This window comes from Oryx dammah, unplaced genomic scaffold (assembly GCF_014754425.2).
Source record: "Oryx dammah isolate SB20612 unplaced genomic scaffold, SCBI_Odam_1.1 HiC_scaffold_28, whole genome shotgun sequence".
Lineage (NCBI taxonomy): Eukaryota > Metazoa > Chordata > Mammalia > Artiodactyla > Bovidae > Oryx > Oryx dammah.
This window is the reverse complement of record NW_024070212.1, coordinates 19,772,771-19,792,650: the sequence shown is the minus strand read 5'-3', so window position 1 is coordinate 19,792,650 and position 19,880 is coordinate 19,772,771. Positions and strand designations below refer to the sequence as shown.

At 43.5% G+C, this 19,880-nt stretch overlaps 1 protein-coding gene across 2 annotated transcripts in view; it reads right to left on the bottom strand.

Moving 5' to 3' along the window:
* Positions 1–3,453: 3,453 nt before the first annotated feature.
* Positions 3,454–19,880, bottom strand: part of OTUD7B (OTU deubiquitinase 7B) — a 58,342-nt gene continuing 41,915 nt past the window's right edge. For both annotated transcript variants that reach the window (XM_040230762.1, XM_040230763.1), the window contains exons 6-12: positions 18,225–18,352; positions 12,599–12,711; positions 10,781–10,908; positions 10,360–10,509; positions 9,659–9,773; positions 8,639–8,723; positions 3,454–7,418 (exon numbers count right to left, since the gene is read on the bottom strand). In XM_040230762.1, coding sequence (XP_040086696.1) covers positions 6,210–7,418; positions 8,639–8,723; positions 9,659–9,773; positions 10,360–10,509; positions 10,781–10,908; positions 12,599–12,711; positions 18,225–18,352 — 1,928 coding nt within the window. In that variant the 3' untranslated portion in view covers positions 3,454–6,209. The remainder of the gene's footprint in view (positions 7,419–8,638; positions 8,724–9,658; positions 9,774–10,359; positions 10,510–10,780; positions 10,909–12,598; positions 12,712–18,224; positions 18,353–19,880) is intronic.

Genomic DNA, 19,880 nt, shown 5'->3' with positions numbered 1-19,880 from the left:
AGGAGCACTTGAGGTGCAAGGAGCACGATTTGGGGTCTTCTGAAAGGTGTGTCCAGTCCAGCTAGAGAAGGCTCCACGGAAACTTCAGTCGACTCTGGAGAGGGCGGAAGAGATGCCCAGCCCCTTAAAGGAGAAGACACACAATTTTGTAAAAGTGGAGAGAAAGTGGAAGAGCCTAAGAAAGGTGAGGAAAAACTGGGGAACTGAGAAAACCACATTCGCTTCTTTACTCCAAACCCAGATCCTATCCTCTTTCTGTTCATGAGCTTTGTAGACTATTTGAGGGAAGCAGTAATGACAAGTATTAAACTGGAATCATTTGGGCCACTTCCCTGGACTCACTGATGGCTTCCCTGGGAAGCTGTTTTTGTCTTAAGGGGATGTGAGGAATGATTAAAAGTACTTTAGGCCTCCTTAGAAGCTCTCCTGACAGTCTGAACTAAAGTAGTTGAGAAGAAATAAATGGAAATTGGCCCTTGGGATTTTTGCCTGGGGAAGCCCAAGAATTGGGATGGGGGAGAGAGGAAGTGTTTTTGTATATCCTTCTCCAGAGAGCGTGAAACGTATCTCATGTGAAGGGTGCAGTGGAAGGGTAGGGAGAGAAACCGAAATATCTGCAGGATGCTGACACAGGTGCAGGTGTGCAAGTTCTGTGGCTGGGGGTGGGAGCCCAGAGAAAAGATCTTAACACTTAATCACACACACACACACACACCACACACACCGCATCCGAACAATTGGAAACTAGAACCCAGTCCAGGTACAGGAGCCCTCCCTCCAGCCCAGACATCAGATCTCCAAATTAATGATTCATGTTAAGGACTTTGAAAGCTGAGGGCTGGAACCCTCTGTTCAGTGCAACAGTCCCATCCCCCAGCCCTCCCCCTTGAAACCCAAGAAGCAAAGATGGGTGGGGAGGGCTGTAGGAGGGAAGTAAAGGAACAGTAACTAGGGTAGGTATGCAAAATCTACCTTTAGATATGAAAAAGACAAAAGATACAAAATAAGGAATTACTGAGCTGCTGTTTTATTGATTTTGAGTTTGTACAGAGGCAGCAGTCCTTAGGTGGGGTCCCCAGTTTTCCAGAGTGACACTCCACTCTCTTCCCCCAGCACACACACCCTTCCGGCCTCAGTTTTGAAAAGTTCCCTGTCTTGGCTGCAACTGTGGAAATAGTGAAGATATTGTGAGACACGGAGTCCATCTGGAACAAAGAGGCATACACCTGCTAGGAAGGCGTCCCAGAAGCCTGATTCTAGAAGTCCTATAACCTGCTACATTCCCCACCACCCGCCCTGCATTCCATCAGCCTCAATCCCTCATGGGAAGGAAATATTTCCCAAGGTCTGTGGCAATAGAAAAAGGTGTGTACCACAATCTAAAACTCCATTACCCACTTTCCTTCTTCCCACCACCCTTCAGTCAAGAGCTTCATTCTATTCTTTAATACTCGAGGTGTAGGAACAGCAGAATAGAGAAAACATGAGGGGGGATGGGGGAAGGTCAGAGCCAGAAAAAAGATGGGTGACTTAGATCAGCACCTAACCAGGAATGCAAAGGGGACAGCAGCTAAGTGTTAAGTAACAGGAGGACACCTCCCCCTCCGACCACCCCTCACACACCCAGTGGAGGTTTAGTGGATGGAAGGAAGGGTGGAGAGGCAAGGGTCTGTATCAGATTTTTCCATTTTCAGAATCCTGGTCTGGTTGCAGGTTTGTGCCAGGAGTGAAGGCTGCTGGGAGGGGCTGCTAGGGGAAGGAGGTGGAGCTGAGTGACTCACAAGATGAATCATAGATCCAGTTATAAGCACAGAAAGAGGCCAAGGTCCTCCCCACCCCCGCTCCTCTCTGCGCTACTGGCAGCCAGCTTCCCTTCCTCTTTTCTAGCACCTCTTACCCAAGTGGCCAGTAAAAGGAGGGGTTGTGGAGAAAGTCTCCAAGGAGGGTATCATAGTATTCTGTTAATCCACTTAAATTCAGGGGGCAAAACAGCCTGTGATTTCTATAAAGTGAAAGAAACAGACTGCTTGTATGAGTCACTGAATCTGTAGTTGAAGGGCCTGGAGGGAAAAGGAAATTAGAAAAATCTGTGGTGCAGGTGATTTCAGGACGAGAAGGGACTACTAATACTGTCTTCTCACCTGTGGTGGTGGGTCTGGGGCACTGACTCCTTAAAGAAAAAAAGAGAATGCAGAGTCCAGAGGTGTCAGAGTAACTTGGGGACAATTATCTTTGAAACGCCTTTATTGGGAAAGATAAAATGTGACTGGAACTTTGGACATGTGGCTGTTTAGAACGTGGTAAGAATAGCAAAAGCTAGGTTCTCAGAAGTCATTCAAAACCAGCTCCATCCTTTCCAGCTCAGTATCACTCCCAAACATACACTAAAAAGTCATTGCTGATTTTTGTGAGCTTTAGTTTCACTTGAGAAGAAACAGCCAACAGCAGAGGGAAGGAACTTCCCTTCAGGCCCCACAGAGCACTGAGCTGAACACCATACCACTCCATAAAGAGACTGAATCTTAAAAAAAAAAAAAAAAAAAACCTTTTAATATCATTTTATTTTGCTGTAGAATCCAGTGTGAGGGAAAAATGTTTGGTTAAATCTTCTAACTGTCAATCAAACCAGCATAAATTAAAAGGAGGAATCTGGAGGCATGTCCTATAGACCTATTTGGCTCCTTCAGGGCTGAGATGGAGAATCTAGGATGGGTAGAAGGGGTAGCACTGTATGAAATCAAAATGGGAAAAATAAAAGCCCTGAAAATCTCCCCTCTCCAACAACAACCTCAGTAGGTACCCCAGTGCCTTGGGTTAAAATAACTAAGTGCACTTATTTAAGCCTGAGAGATGATACCCCTCAATTAGGATTGAGGGGCCTGCCTCCCCGCTTCAACCACACCCCCAACTCAGGAATCTGGCTCCTTTTGAGAGCATGTCCCTCTCCTCCCTTTCCCCCAACACAGTAATTGCATGAGGTTGCTTCTTCTACTCCCTCCCCAAATACTGTCATTTCCCAGGCAATTTTTCACCACCTTCCCATCCTACAGTTGTCTCAAAAAATAAAGCAGAACAGAATTTACTCATCCCTACAGAAAAACATACATTGACTCAGAGTCCCTCATCTTTAGAATGCAGAGGTTATTTTTTTTAAATGCCTCAATAAAGTTACCTTCCCAAATTAAAAACAAAAAATTCTTAATGAAAAAGCTATAGGGCCTAAATAACCTAACCACCCCCCCTTTTTTTAAACCATTTTCACCCCCTTGGGCACCCCTCAGAATTTCCACCTTTTTATTTGAAAAGAAGACAAAAGGGATTGGGTTGGTCAATTTATAAATCAAAACAAAAGCAAACATGATACAAGGTTTCCGTTTTTGTTCATTGTCCTCAGTTTTTAAAAACAAAAGTATTAACTAGACTCTAATAACAGATCAAATCCAAACACAGCAGTCCAGTGGAGAATTAAAAGTTTCCTGGTTTTATTCTCTGGGAAAATCCCTGGTCTGTATCCATTCCTATTGGTCCAGGCCAAAATCCTATGATATAGATGGATGCCTATGGGAAAGCTAGGTGAGCTGTGCAAATTCTAGGTGTGAGTCGGAGTCACTTGTTGTTTGGGTGCATGTTAGGCGACAGAAGTTCATATGGTCGTGGTCTCACCAGTCTAAGCCCAGACACGGGGTGAGGTAAGCAAGGCACTCACTTTGGGCACAAAATTTAAGGATGCCTCAAAAGCCAGTGACCAAGATGCTATTTTAACACAATATATTCTGAAAATCAAAACTAATATAAAAAGAGCCACAATGAATAAAGTATCAAAATTTTAAATAAAGGCAAGATTCAACTCCTCCTTGCTCAATTCAGCTTTTCTTCCCTCACTCTAACCCCAGTCCTGCTGGATCCTGTTTTAAAGATTTTGATATTTTGCTCATGATGGATTTTCCTGCATTAATTTTTTTTAAATGTTGCATTAAAACAGTATTTATCTTGACTAGTGAGCTTTTGGCATCTCCTTAAGTTTTGACCCTGAAGGGAATGCTCCTCTCACACCAGCCCCAGTCCTGCCTGGAAATACAAACATACCCTCTTTTGGAACCTATCTCTTTTGACCTCATTGCTTCCTTAACACATCCATTTCCAAATAAAAGCCTAAGAATTAATAGCCATGGAAAGTATTAAATCGACAATCAGATTTAGAAAATAAGTGGCTTTTCGAGTTTGTTGAGGAGAAAGGAAACTTCCTAAATTGTGAGCAGTTCCAATGAAGAGGACAGTCTTGGCTGACTTTGTTATCAAGGGGGAGGTGGGATGACAACTTTCCTGATTGGGCAGAAGCAACATATGGCAAACACAAGTCCCCCCAACGCACACCCCCAGCCCATGTCTGCCTTGGATCAAATGTGAGAATTACATTCCACAGGATGGTTTAAGAGTACACACCTCAAAAAAGAAATCCAAATACAGAAAAATAGCCCCAATTAATACTCTAGACACATTAAGTACACTTATGCCCCTTCTTCATATGCACCCAGGAGTGTATACAATTGCATAGTTGATTTTTTCCCCCCCAGAAAGAAATAATTTAAAGAAAAGGGAAGATTGGCCCAGGATAGGTCCTCCAGTTTAAAGCTCTTAGAAATGGTGCTGGCCAGAGCATAGGCTGTCCAGACTTGTGCTTTGTGCAAAATGCAAAGGAGCTCCCCCAACTACTGTGTCCACAGACCCACTCCCACCCTCTGGGGAAAAGGATGGTTTGGGGAGAGGAGGGAGATCCAATGACAGATCAGCTCATTGGGAGTAATCTGTGCTCTGTGGTTATAGTTCACTAAAATATATATTTCTCTAGCTACCTCTTTATAAATTGCCCCTAACCCCTACCCCAAGTTTCAACATCAGTCCTATTATCAAAAATATCTCTTCTTACAAAGTATTTTTTAATTATTTTAATAAACTAACCACAGATTAAGGTCAGCTATGGCTTAACAAAAGAAGCCGGGATGTTAAGTTCATTCTCCAAAAGTAGAGAGGAAGGAGAAAGAATCACTTAAATAGGAGGGGAAAAACTCATTTTTTAAAATGTTTTTTGCTTGCTAGGGTCTTCTGTTTCTTAAAAAAAAAAAATCCAAAAAATAAGTTGCTTTCTACAGAAATGCAGCAGCAGAGGATGGTAGTGCTCTATTTAGGTTTTTGGTTTTGTTTGAAACAGTCTGGCCAAAAGTCTGTCCTCCTCCCACCCCCTCCCAAGGCGCACTCAAATGTGTGGTTATTGCTAGTAGTTAAAAAAAGATCACCTCTGCATCAATTCACCTGGAAAAAATTCAACACACACAGCTGCTCTTATCATTCTCTTGCCTTCCCCAGAGGGAACTTTTTTTGTGTTTTTTGTTGTTGTTTTTTTTTAATAAAATTAAAGTCTTAAAAAAAATCACAACCTTCTTAGCTGAGCTCAGCCCTCAAAAAGGATGAGGAAAAGATAGGGGGCAATCGGCAATCTCCTCTAGAACTAGAAGGGATGACAGATGGCTGTTTAGAAGGAAATCAAACTTCAGAGGAAAAAGATTCCCCCTTTAAGTTCTTGCCTTTGCCATCTCACTAAACCGATTTAAGCCATCCCCCTCCTAATAAGCACCCAGAAGCACACATTTCTGCCTTGTCTTTCCAGATCCTTCAGAAGGAAAAATTTATCCAACACTAAACATCTACCTTAATTCAAGTCAATAGCAAATCTAATTTCCCAGTTTCCCTCCACACTCCCAACTCCACCACCGTGTGCTTTTTTCCAACCTAAAAGAACTTTGGTCTGTTTTTTCTTTTATTGACTGAACCTCCTTTGCCAGTTCCTCCCCCAGACTTCTGCCCACCTACCCACCCCCACACACCGAATCTTCCCTTACACTTTCCCTTAGGCCTGGGATGGACCCAAGGGGTTATGACACACAATTATCATCTTTCTCCCCTTGTACCTTCTCAGTACCATCAAGTCAAGATCGGCAAAGGACCAGTATAGCCTTGAGGCACCATCCAGCCCTGACCTGCTCTTGCCAGCCTGGTAGCTCTTCAGAGTATACACACTTAAGAGTTTCTAGCCAGGCTCACACCAACATTACTACTGCATTCGCCCCATCAACATGGGAGCTGGGTCTTAGGAGCCAATTAATTAGCTTAACTTTCTTTGTTTAGCCCCCTTGCCCTCCAAGGTTTCCCGCTCAGAACCTGTGCACCAGCAGCTCCCCACCCGGTTCACGTCCCCTTCTCCTCAGTTCTTCTCTGTAACAGCAGGAGCAGAAATTGTTTGTCTCAGGGTGTCCGTAGAAGCTGCAGTTCGGTTGTTTGCATTTGGTCTGGGTTGGGGGAAGCCCCCGGGGACCTCCAGCCCATCCATCTGGCTCAGGGGGCTCTCTGTAGCCGTTGCTATAGGAATCAGCCACGCGGAAGTGGGGTGGTAACGGTGCACCCCTGTGAGCTCCATCCTTGGAGTGACTGCCTGGCTCCAGAGAAGGGATGCTGTCCTGGTGGGGGTAGGGTCGCCCAGGAGGGCACTGTCTGGGGAAGGTGGCATATGGTGGCAGGGCCCCCCCACATGGCCCCCCTGCCAACTGCCTCCGGGGTTCCTGGCAGTGGACTCCACCCCCAGAAGGCCGAGGGACAGTAAAGCCACCAGGGTAGCCAGCAGAGAATGCCACTGCCTTGGATTCTGCTGGAGGGGCAGTCAGCAGCTCCTCCCCACCATCTGGCTCTGGCTTTTTGGCTGGAGGAGGCCCACTCCCTACCCCTCCATTCATGATCTTCCTCTCTGTCTCCTTCTGCTTCTGCTCTGCCAGGAATCTCTCCTCAGCATCAGTGAGGTAGCGCTGGATCATCTCCTCCTGATACTGGTGGCGGTGACCCATCTTCAGGGTGCCAACAAAAATAAACTTCCCCTCCCCTTGCATGGCAATCCTCATAATGCTCAGGCTTTGCATCACCTCCTGGCTATACCTGCTCCCTCCATTACCAACAGACTCAGGTGTGGGCTTCTCAGATACAGGCCCATCCCCAGCTGCCTCCTCCTTGCCACCCTTCCAACTCTTCAGTGAGTTTTTCTTCTTCTTCTCCAGGGTCTCAGTGCCACTGCTTACCCCTGAACCTGTTCCCATCCCTCCAGGCTTAGAACCCTTGCTGTGCATCAGGCCTCCCATGTTCTTCTTGAGCTTGCTGCCCAAGGTTTTGCCAAAGCTGCCCAGTTTGTTAGCCACAGAATCTGCTCTCTTCTTGTCCTTTTCCCGATCTCGCTTTGACTTCTCTTTCCGCTTGCTGCCCTCGTTGCTGGCAGAGCTGCTGCCAACTGACTCCTTGTCTGATTCCCCAGACTCAGGAGTGGACCGAGGCTCATCTCCAGCTGAGGCTGTCGGGGACTCAGGCTGGGCCAGTGGAGCCTGGAAGAGACAAGAAGATGGTTGACAGATACAGAACGGATAAACAACAAGGTCTTTCTGTATGGCACAGGGAACTATATTCAATATCCTGTGATAAACCATAATGGAAAAGATCCTGTGATAAACCGTAATGGAAAAGAATATCTAAAAAAATAATTTCTGTATGTGTATAACTTAGTCACTTTGCTGTACAGTGGAGATTGGCACAACATTGTAAATCAACTATAATTTTAAAAAATTAAATTAAAAAAAAATGGCTGACCGTTATTCCATTGGCCTAGGTTGAAGGAAGCCCCCAGGAACCTCCAGCCCATCCACCTGGCTCACGGGGCCTCCTGCAGCTGTTGCTATAGGAATTAACCATGTGGAGAGGGGTGGTAACACCCCTACGGACTCCTTCCTTGGAATGACTGCCAGGCTCCAGAGAAGCGCTGCTGTCATGAGGGGAAGGGTCACCCAGGAGGGCACTGTCCTTCCCCAACTCGTCAGCTCTCCCATGAACCAGGGGAAAATGTATCTAATGTCTAGCCTTTATCTCACCTCCTATAATCTGATGCCCTTCTGTAATAAGGAGATAGCAAAATGAAGACTGGATTTTGCTCTTCTAGAACAATGTGCAACTATACAAATACATAGCCTCTGGGTAAGGTGAGAAAATAATCTGTAGACACTAGAATGGCGTTTATTATAAATTTCTCTATGCCAGATTCTGCTCAAAGTTACTCTCAAGGAAGTTCTGAATAACCACCCCAAGTCTTAACCATTCTGCATCCACTTTCAGACATTCGGCACCAGAGTCCATCAGTTGGCCCTTGCTCCTGTGTTCCTGTTCTATGGATAATGACATCCTCAGAACCTACTAGATCAGGAGCTCTTTAAGCTATTCTGTCTCTTCTAGTGCCCAATACAGAGGTCTATGTACGGAGGGCTTAGCACAAAATAATAACAATCTCAAGTTCAAGAAAACTTTTCCTGAAGAATGTTTAGTATCAGAAAGCAGAGCCTGGTTGGTGAGAAGATGTAGAAAACAAAGGGCACTAACAGGTAGAAAGGCAAGAAAAAGTCTCTTTTGGAATTTATCTGGTATTTTCCAGTTACTCCTAACATTGAATCATAAGCCACTATCCAGAAGAGGCATGGAAGGAGACCACCACCAGACGTCCTTGTTCTCCCTGACGGGGAAAGGAGGGCATGCCAGGGTGGAGTGGGAGAAGACTCACCTGCGCATCAGAGGACACTGGGATCCACTTCACGTTCATGTAGCCATGCAGCAAATGCAATTTGACCTCTAGGGATAGGATCACACTGTGAAAAGGAGAAAAAAAAGAATTTCAAAGAACTGTGGCCTTTAAAAAGCAAAGCAGTACAATCCAGTTGGGAGGCAGAGTGGGAGAAGGCTACATGGCTGGGAGCTCAGGGCTGATTTGAATTATGGCTGCACCAATTACTAAGCTTTATCACCTTGAGCAAGTCACTTCAACCTCCCTGAAACTCAGTAGGGGTTGATAATGAGTATAGATAATAATATCTATCCTGTAGGGCTGTTGTGAAGATTAAAATAGTATTGAGAAAGGGCCCAGCTCAGGGCCCGGAAAATAGGAAATACTTAGGAAACAGTATATTACTTAGAAGGCGCTTTTGATAATTAGGTGAGAACTTACTTAAAAAGTCATAAACTCTTTTTTTTTTTAACCCCATCTTCTCAGTTGGCTCCAGTTTCAGGAGCCCAAAGAAGGCAGCACTGGATAAGAGGTGAGGAGGGAACTTTTACACTCCTAAGCTCTTCACAGAAAGCTGTGGAAGCAGGAGGAAGCCAACTTCAGGGAAATGGGATTAGGGGTGGGGAGAACATATTTTTCTTGCCATTTAAGTTCCAAAAAAAAAAAAAGCAAAAGTCTAGAGCAAATGATTTTGGTCAGCTATTTAAAACCCTTCTCGTTTGGGCTGTGAGAAGTGTGATCTGATCATCTCGATTCTCTGCCCACCGTTCTGGGGTTCTGTAAGAACACTCCTCACACTATAAACACATGCCAGGACTCCCTTCTGTTTCATGGGGAGAAAAAGCAGTGGCAAGAGTTCAGGTGCCCACTCTGTCTCCCACCTCTCCGTCTTCCCAAAGACACTAGAACTAGGATGTGACCATCTCTGCCCCTGAGCTGAGGAAAAGTTCCGGGAGACAGACACTGCATGTGGAAGAGATCGCAGCTACAAAACAGATGGAAAGGCTAGGCGCGCCTCACCTCGCCAATCGGACATTGTCGTTATCATCTTTGCCCCACTCCCAGCCCTTTCCAGGGTCCACAGCAAAGTGCAAAGGCAGCAGCTTATGCTCTGAATCTGTAAGTGGGATCACAGCTGGGGAGGAAAAACACATATAATCAAGGAGTCTTCCTGAGGAAAGAGGAAGGCAACTGAACACAGACTGATTCCAGTAAAAAGGCAGCTGAATTATACCAAAGGTCTCTAACTATAGTCACATCTCAGTTCTTAATGATGAATTGTCTTAGCAGAAAAAAATAACAGGCAGGCTTCCTCTTTACTCAGAACACAATTTAGGCCACTTATCTCCTGAATTCCCACCAGTGAGCTAGCACCCATGATGCTCCTGCCAATTAAAGTGAATTCAGGGAATTCAAAGTCATTATTAAGGCAAATAGAGCAAAGTATCATTTGGAAAGTTCTTGATCTTCATGTATAAGCTTTTTTACTCCAGATCAGGGAACACAGGCTGAGTTTTCCCCAAAACCTTTTTTTTTTAAAAAAAAAACAAAACAAAACAAAACTCTGTTTATCTTAGAGCTTAAGAAAACAGCATCAACACTCTGTCTGGGCTTGCATGTCACTCAGTTCTTTCCTCCTACATCCTCTCTCATTTCAGTTCTTCTAAGTGAAAATAAAGCAGACCACAAGACACCAGAGACCCAGACACTGCATTCCGCACCCTGTTCCTTGGCATTTTCCTTCTGCTCCATGGACACAAGTGCAGAAAAGTGGGCCTGATCATAGGCGAGCACCAGAGGGGAGCGGTGACACTGGCTGGCTGGAACCTCCAAGGGCAGATAGATTCCCCCAAAGGGAATAGGGGCGAATGCTGCAGGAAATCACAAAGATTATTATTAAGGCTATATTCTTGCCTAGTGGGAAACCTCTCCACTCAACTATGTCAATTGAGCCCCCCTTTCAGTCTAACCTGTGTTTAATAATTCTTTCCTAAGAAGTTTCATCAATTAACCTCAACTGCTTTACTCTGACTCTGTGAGAATTGTGCATTGTTCTAATTTACACCGTGTTTTTCCGCAAGGGTCATATATCCCCCTTGCAGACAGGGCTGCTCAGGGTAGAGTGAGGACTGCGTGACTCACCTTCCCCCCCAGAGTCCCTCAGCATGGTGTCTGCCACGACGACTATGGGCCTCCGAAGCACGTGGGCAAGGACGAAGACGTGGAATTCTTCTAGACTCTCATACACGGGCTCTTCTGAACTTTCCACCCTAAAGTTGTAGGAGGGGAGAGAATGGAAGAGATGCAGTGGAAGGGAGAGGGAAGAAAACAAATCAAGGAAGACCAGTTCTGCAAAGAGGAAAAAAAAATGTCCATTTCCTGTTTTCCATTCTGAAGGCTGCCATAGACAGATGATTATTTTACGCTAGCGTGGCTATTTCTACCTCCATTTCACAGATGGAGAAATTCAAGAAAAGAAATGTGAAGGTCTGAGGGTTAAAGTAGTGCTCAGAATTGGGAAGTAATCCCTCTTAATACCTATCTGGTTCAACAACCTTCCCCTACTCTCTTTGTCCAGTAGCTCAATATACAACTATGTAGCCTCATTCTGCTTATTACCTTACCCACCACAACCACCCGCACGTCACATTCATCATGTCCTATCAAAAAAGAAAAACAAAAAAGGAAAGAAAACAAAAATCCCTTCTTCACGTTCCCTTACTTTAAGAACAGCCTCGCCCATCTATTGGCTAATACTTAGTAGCTTAATCAGAAATCTGTGAAATATTTACTGTTCTTTATATTGCATCTTCAATTAACCACCTGGCCCGACCAATTCCATCTTTTGAGTGCCTCCTCTGGCATATCTGCAGCCACCACTCTTGCACATACCCGTGTCCCCCTCTTTCCTGGATTATTATTACTCCCCTCCAGTTCATCATCCATTTGGCTGTCACTGTGCTCAAATACATCAATTTGTTCCTGTTACTCACATACTCACAACTGAGTGGCTTCCTGCCCCCTGCTGCTGCTGCTGCTGCTGTTAAGTCGCTTCAATTATGTCCGACTCTGTGCGACCCCGTCCCTGGGATTCTCCAGGCAAGAACACTGGAGTGGGTTGCCATTTCCTTCTCCAATCCTGCCCCCTAAACCAATCTTATTCAACACTGGGTGCTTGCTACAAATGCAGATTTCTGGGCTACGCAACTGTACTTCCTTAGGGTGGAGGTCCAAAATTCTGCATTTTAAATAGACAGCCCCAAAAAAAAAATAAATAAATAAATAAATAGCCCAAATTATTCTTATATACAATAAAGTTTGGATAGGTTATATTTTTTAACTTTTTACTTTAGAAAAAATTTTAAATATACTCAAACTGGAAGGAATAGTACACTAAACTCTCATATATCCATCATTCAACCTCAATAATCATAAATATACGGTCAATCTTGTTACACCTAGACCTTGATATATTACCCTAGGGATCAGCGCCCACAACCCACTCCACCCCACCAGATTATTTTGGAGCAAATCCTAGATATAATTTCAACCATGAATATTTCAGCTTCAATCTCTAAAAAATAAAGACTGTTTATAAAGATGTCCACAATACCATCAATATCACAATTCTCTTTTCTTTGCCTTTATTTATTCAGGAACCAAATCACTTGTCCTGCAGTTTCCCCAAAGTCTGGATAGAATACAGTTTCAATTCCTCAGTATGGCACACAAAAATCTGGACTGCCTAGCTCCATCTATCATTCAGCATCACATATTCTGTATTCTGGCAATACTGAACCACCTGTGGCTCCTAGAACATCCCACACTGTTACACCCTTCTGTGCCCTTGTCATGGCTTCTCTCCTGTCCTTCTGTCCAACACCCTCTTAGGACAGAACTCTTTGGACACTGAGGACTCAGCAAAAATTACTTTCTGCTCCTCCAGTTAGATACACTTACCCACCACAGTTGGCTCCATTGGTACCCAGATGCATGCGGGGTTCACTTGAGGCCAGCTTGATCAGTTCATTCCATTCCTTCTGCCACTCGTCCTCTGTGTACACCAGCCCCGACTGTGTGAAAGACAGGCAAGGTATATTAAGCAGTTAGAGGCTAAGTTCAAAAGGAAATAGCCATTCCAACTCACTCATGTTATTCCACTCTATGCTCCTGTCTTATAATTTGTAAGCACTTGTCTTACAATTTGTACACAAAGTCCAGTCTCTTCTCCCTGTTATAGTCAAGATCTATGAAAGAATAATCTATGATCACCCTCACACTTCTTCCATTCTTTTCCAACCCACTGTAACCCAGCTTGTTTCTGCCCTCCAGCCTATGCCCCTTACCCCTACACACTACTTCCCCTAACTGACTGGCTAAAGACAGTGACCTTCTAATTGGCCAAATTCAGTGAACTCTTCAGTTCTCATCTTTCTCAGCATTCATGTGGCATTTGATCTCCCCCTTAAACTTTCTTTTCCTTCAGCTCACAAAACACTACTTTCTCCAACCTCTCTGAACTCTGTCTATCTTAAAAATATTGATGTTGTGTCAAATAATTTTAGCCTTGGTTCTATCCAGGTTATCTCTTCTACTATTATAATCTCATCTACTGCTATCTATATACTCAGGACTCAGATATCCTCCTCTCCAGCCCAGACTTCCTCTTCATTTCTATGGTCACATCCAGCAGCCTACTGAAGGCTGTCACCTGCCCATGACTACCTTACACTCTGTTCTGTCAAAACGGAACTTCTGCCTCTTCTAAAACTTACTCTTCCTGTTTTCTAACCTTTGTAAGCAACACTAACTATCACTCAAACACCCAATTAGAACTACCAGGGAGTTATTGATGACTCCTCTCCTTTCACCCATCCCACACCAGGATCCTTTTAGCCAATAACTATTAAGCATGAGCTACTGTAATAGATGCTGGTTTCACTACTTCTAGTCATACATTGTTATGATCCATTTTCTACAATGCTACCAGAAAGATTTTTCTAAAATTAAAATCTGTGGGGTGGGAGGTGGGAGGGGGATTCAGGATTGGGAGCTTGTATACACCCGTGGCAGATCCATGTCAATGTATGGCAAAACCAATACAGTATTGTAAAGTAAAATAAAGTAAAAATAAAATTAAAAAAAAAAAATCTGATGATGTTTGCTTCCTGCTACAAATTCTTTTAAGAATTGTTATTATCTATTAGATAATGGTGTACTCTTTAAGCACAGCATAAAGACTCCACTTCCTGGGCTCTGACCTACCCCTCTAATATCATTTAGTTAGTCATACTTCCTTGAATGCACCATGTCCTTTTATACTTCTGAGCTTTTGTCTAGGTTTTGCCTCAACAGCCTTCTGCCTGAGACAACCCACTCCATATCTACCTGGTGAATAATCTCTCAACTGTCAGGAAAGAACTCAAGTATCATTCCTCTATGAAGCCTTTCCTAAATCTCCCTGGTGCATCAGCCACTCACTGCTTCCTTTGTGCCCTCCCTGCTGAACTGCTATACAGACTTCTATCACAGAAGTCATAACTGGTTACTTTGCTGCAATCATATACTCACATGTCCATCTCCTACTACCACTCTTAAAAGGCCATGTTTTAAGCAGTATGCTTAGTGCTTACCATGTGATCAGTAATCAATAAATACATGCTCAGTAAAACTATAATTTTTATCATAGCAGTGGAAGAAATAGTACAAATAGTCTTAAAATACTATATTGGCTTTAGGATGTATATGATGGTTTGGAAGAAAGTCTATCTTGTTAATTGTATTTGGCCTACATAAGTGTTTTTAAAAGTTTATACTTTTTTTTTTGAATATTTATTTGTATTTGGCTACCCTGGGTCTTAGTTGCAGCACTCAAGATCTTTGATCTTCTTTGCAGCATGCAGACTCTTAGTTGCAGCACATGGGATCTAGATCCCTGACCTGGGATCAAACCTGGGGCCCCTGCATTGTGAGCTCGAAGTCTTAGCCACTGGACCACCAGGGAAGTCCCAAGTTTATACTTTAAACACACATTGACAGAGTAGAAAGAATCACACTGGAAACATGAGAAGTATCAGAACAAATGTAAAAGGAATTAAAGAGCTATTGTGAGCATATTTTACTTTAATAATAAAAACAACAACAAAAACACAACAAAGCTATTTTCAATTTGTATAATTCTATAACTTTTTCTTTCAACTCAAAGTAAGAAGAATGCACAATTTATATATGGGGTGCTCTGTTCACTCTGATAAATGGTCCCTGATACACATTCATGAGGCTCTGTCTCCCTCTTCCTCTCACCTATTTTCGCTGCTGTTTCTATACACACAGCCACTAGGTGGTGTACCCTTCTAGGCTGAAAACGTTCTTACCGGGTTTTACCACCATTTTCAACAACAAAACAGGGAGGCCTGGGAAATCAAAACCAATTTAATTTGCTTGGTGTTTGGTACTGGCTAAACGTAGCTCCCCGGTCCACCTCCCTTTCCCCACCCCTACTATAGTGCTATAAATCGTCTGAGCTAAAAGAATTGCCTCATTCCCATATGGAACTTTCAATGTGTTGAGCAAAAGGAGTAAAAAGACTACTCTTTCAATATCTACTATTCATGAGGCATGTATTTCCATCTGGGGACTTTGAGAGGGAAAAGGTGGCTGACCAAGAACAGAATTTCAGAATTTCTGAGTCTCCTGTTTAACTACCATCATCACGTAACCCCCGTTTATTCTGTTGGCTCTACTGGGTCTTTGATGCTGCGTGGGCCTTCTCTGGTTGCAGCGAGGGGGTCTACTCTCCAGCTGTAGTGCACAGGTTTCTCATAGTGGTGGCTTCTCTGGTTGCACAGCACTGACTCGGGCACGTGGGCTTCAATGGTTGCTGCTCCTGGGCTCCAGAGCGCTGGCTCAGTAGTTGTGGCTCAGGAGCTCAGCTGCTCTGAGGCATGTGGACTCTTCCCAGAGCAGGGATCGAACCTGTGTCTCCTGCATTGGCAGGCAGATTCTTTACCACTGAGCCACCAGGGAAGCTCCTAACCCCACCTTTAAAATAATAACTATAAATAAATAGCTTAATATAGCTGGAATTGGTATCTATCCTCTGACTGTGGCTGTCATGTCTGCTTAACTAATGGCATGATCTGGTTTGGCCTTTTCCTGTCTGAAGTGATCAAATCTAAGGTTCAGGTATCAGTGCAGTTCAGCCGCTCAGTCGTGTCCGATTTTTTGCGACCCCATGAACCGCAGCACGCCAGGCCTCTCTGTCCATCACCAACTCCCGGAGTCCACCCAAACCCATGTCCATTGTGTCGGTGATGCCATCCAACCATCTCATCCTCTGTCGTCCCCTTCTCCTTCTGCCCTCAATCTTTCCCAGCATCAGGGTCTTTTCAAATGAGTCAGCTCTCCGCATCAGGTGGCCAAAGTACTGGAGTTTCAGCTTCAACATCAGTCCCTCCAATGAACACCCAAGACTGATCTCCTTTAGGATGGACTGGTTGGATCTCCTGGCAGTCCAAGGGACTCTCAAGAGCCTTCTTCAACACCACAGTTCAAAAGCATCAATTCTTCTGCACTCAGCTTTCTTTATAGTCCAACTCTCACATCCATACATGACTACTGGAAAAACCATATCCTTGACTAGACGGACCTTTGTTGGCAAAGTGATGTCTCTGCTTTTGAATATGCTATCTAGGTTGGTCATAATTTTCCTTCCAAGGAGCAAGCATCTTTTAATTTCATGGCTGCAATCACCATCTGCAGTAATTCTGGAGCCTTGAAAAATAAAGTCTGACACTGTTTCCACAGTTTCCCCATCTATTTGCCATGAAGTGATGGGACCAGATGCCATGATCTTCATTTTCTGAATGTTGAGCTTTAAGCCAACTTTTTCACTTTCTTCTTTCACTTTTATCAAGAGGCTCTTTAGTTCTCCTTCATTCTGCCATAAGGGTGGTGTCATCTGCATATCTTAGGTTATTGATATTTATCCCAGCAATCTTGATTCCAGCTTGTGCTTTATCCAGCCCAGCATTTCTCATGATGTACTCTGCTGCTGCTAAGTCACTTCAGTCGTGTCTGACTCTGTGCGACCCCACAGACAGCAGCCCACCAGGCTCCCCCGTCCCTGGGATTCTCCAGGCAAGAACACTGGAGTGGGTTGCCACTTCCTTCTCCAATGCATGAAAGTGAAAAGTGAAAGTCGTGTCCGACTCTTAGCGACCTCATGGACTGCAGCCTACCAGGCTCCTCCGTCCACGGGATTTTCCAGGCCAGAGTACCAGAGTGGGTTGCCATTGCCTTCTCCAATGATGTACTCTGCATATAAGTTAAATATGCAGGGTGACAATATACAGCCTTGATGTACTCCTTTTCCTATTTGGAACCAGTCTGGTGTTCCATGTCCAGTTCTAACTGTTGCTTCCTGACCTGCATTCAGGTTTCTCAAGAGGCAGGTTAGGTAGTCTGGTATTTCCATCTCTTGAAGAAGTTTCCACAGTTTCTTGTGATCCACACAGTCAAAGGCTTTGGCATAGTCAATAAAGCAGAAGTAGATGTTTTTCTGGAACTCTCTTGCTTTTTCCATGATCCAGCAGATGTTGGCAATTTGATCTCTGGTTCCTCTGCCTTTTGTAAAACCAGCTTGAACATCTGGAAGTTCACGGTTCACATATTGCTGAAGCCTGGCTTGGAGAATTTTGAGCATTATTTTACTAGTGTGTGAGATGAGTGCAATTGTGCGGTAGTTTGAGCATTCTTTGGCATTACGTTTCTTTGGGATTGGAGGTTCAGGTATAGTGTGAATTCAACAGCAAAGAAGACAAACTCTAGGCTGGCTTTAGCTCAGACAAAAAAAAAAAACAAAACTCCACAAAGTCCAGCTCAGCTCACCAGAAAGCCAGGGGGTTTGGTGTCAATAAAGAATGCTATTTACTTGTCTTGCCCCTGTGCATTCATTTCCCTCAGGAATCTTCTGGGGCAGACTGGCTAATCAAAGACCAGATTCTGATCTTAATATCATCCTAATTTTAACAATTGAGCTCTTTTTTGAGAAAGAAACATAAGCCATTCTATTTCCATGTTTTAAATCTTCAGAACATAAAATTCTAATAATAATAAAACATTCAAACTCATGCTTTTACAGTTTTTTAAGAAGTAAACTGAATTTATGAAAAACAAATGGTATATATGGCCCCAATTTCTTTTGCACATTTACATTAATAAGAGTTAAAAACATAATTCCTTAAAAATTGGTCTAGGCTTATTATAATTAAAAAACCAAAACAATAGAAAAATCCTACAAGCTTGTATTTCATTTTGCAAAAGACAGCCACTAAAGGCTTACCGAGTGCCTTATCAGGAAAAGCACAGCATTAGATACCTCCTCTACAGGTCCCACTTCCCCACACCAGTTCTCGTAACTCTATCAGAAGGCATGTACCCTTTGGTGGTATCTGAATTTCAATAGGATTGTTAAGAGTAACACTGGCCTAAGAGCACCTAAGTAGGAGACATCTCCTATAGGAGGCACTGAGCAGTCCCTTACGTAACTCTGGGAAACAAGGTGCTCCCACCTGGGCTTCCTCACCTCTTTATTCTGCTGAGTTTGCTGCCACCTCCAGCGCCGTTTTAATGCTTCCTTCTCGGCTCCCTTATCCATCAGTGCATACAAAGCTTTCCGCAACACCAAGTCTCGATCATGGAAACCCCACATCCCTATGGCAAGAAAACATAATGGTTAAGACACCTTTTGTATTGCTTCCCTGGTGGCTCAGTTGGTAAAGAGTCTGCCTGCAACGTGGGAGACCTGGGTTCAATCCCTGAGTCAGGAAGATCCCCTGGAGAACGAAATGGCAACTCACTCCAGCATTCTTGCCTGGAGAATTCCATGGACAGAAGAGCCTGGTGGGCTACAGTCCACGTGGTCACAAAGAGTCAGACACGATTGAGTGACTAACACTTTCACTTTCAAGACACCTTACCTTGACTCAACTCCACTTATTAATTATAATACACAGATTCTGGCATGAAGGATATCAGGCCTGAAGCCCAGGTTCAAAGAAACTCCTGCTGTAACTTAGCAGAAAGGTAATCAGGAAAGAAAAGATGTTCCTACTGTAGAGGCTCAGAAACTTTTGAGAGCCTAAAAGCAGAGGACAGACCATAGCCTACAAATTCCTAACAAGATTTTTTTAAGTCTTTACTGAACTCGTTACAACATTGCTTCTGCTTTGTTTTGGTTTTTTGGCCATGATGCATGTGGGATCTTAGCTCCCCAACCAGGGATCAAACCTGCACCCCCTGCATTGGGAGGGGAAGTCTTTAACCACTGGGCCAACAGGAAAGAACCAGAAAGCCTTTACTCTTGATACCAAGTCTAACAAATTAAAACACAGAGTAGGAATTCGCTGGCAGTCCAGTGGGTAAGAACTCCATATTTTCACTGCCCCACACTCTCACTGCTGAGAGCCTGGGTTCAATTCCTTGATGGGGAACTAAAATCCTATAAGCCACATGGCTCAGACAATTTTTTTAAAAAGCTAAAAAATAAATAAAACACAGAGTAGCAGCAGACAAGATGGGTCTGGCACATGGCAATCAGCATCAAAGCTTGAGGAATGGTTGGAAAATGGGGACATTTTTTAAAAAACTAAGGCAAATAATATACTGAATTTTAAATAGGTATATCAATTTAAAGTAAATAAGTCAATAATCATGTAATATCTTTGTATGATGACAGATGGTAACTAGACTTAACACAGTGATTATTTTGAAATGTATAGAAATATTTGAATCACCACGCTGTGTGCCAGGATATAACAGCGTTATAGGTCAATTATACTTCAAAAACAAACTCACAGAAAAAGACATCAGATTTGTGGTTACCAAGGGCAGGGGGTGGGAGCAGGGAGAACTGGATGAAGGTAGTTAAAAGGTACAACGTTCCATATATACAAGACTAAGACTACTGAGCTCTTAGGATGTAATGTACAACATGATACATATAATTAACACTGCTGTACATTATACATGAAAGTTAAGACAGTAAATCCTAAAAGTTATCATCATGAGGAAAAAATAATTTTTTTTTCTATTTCTTTAATTTGGTATGAGATGATGGATGTTCACTAAATTTACTGTAATCATATCATAATGTATGCAGGTCAAATCACTATACTGTGTATCTTAAAACTTATACAGTGCTATATGTCAATTCAACTGGAAGTGAAAAAAAATGAAAGAA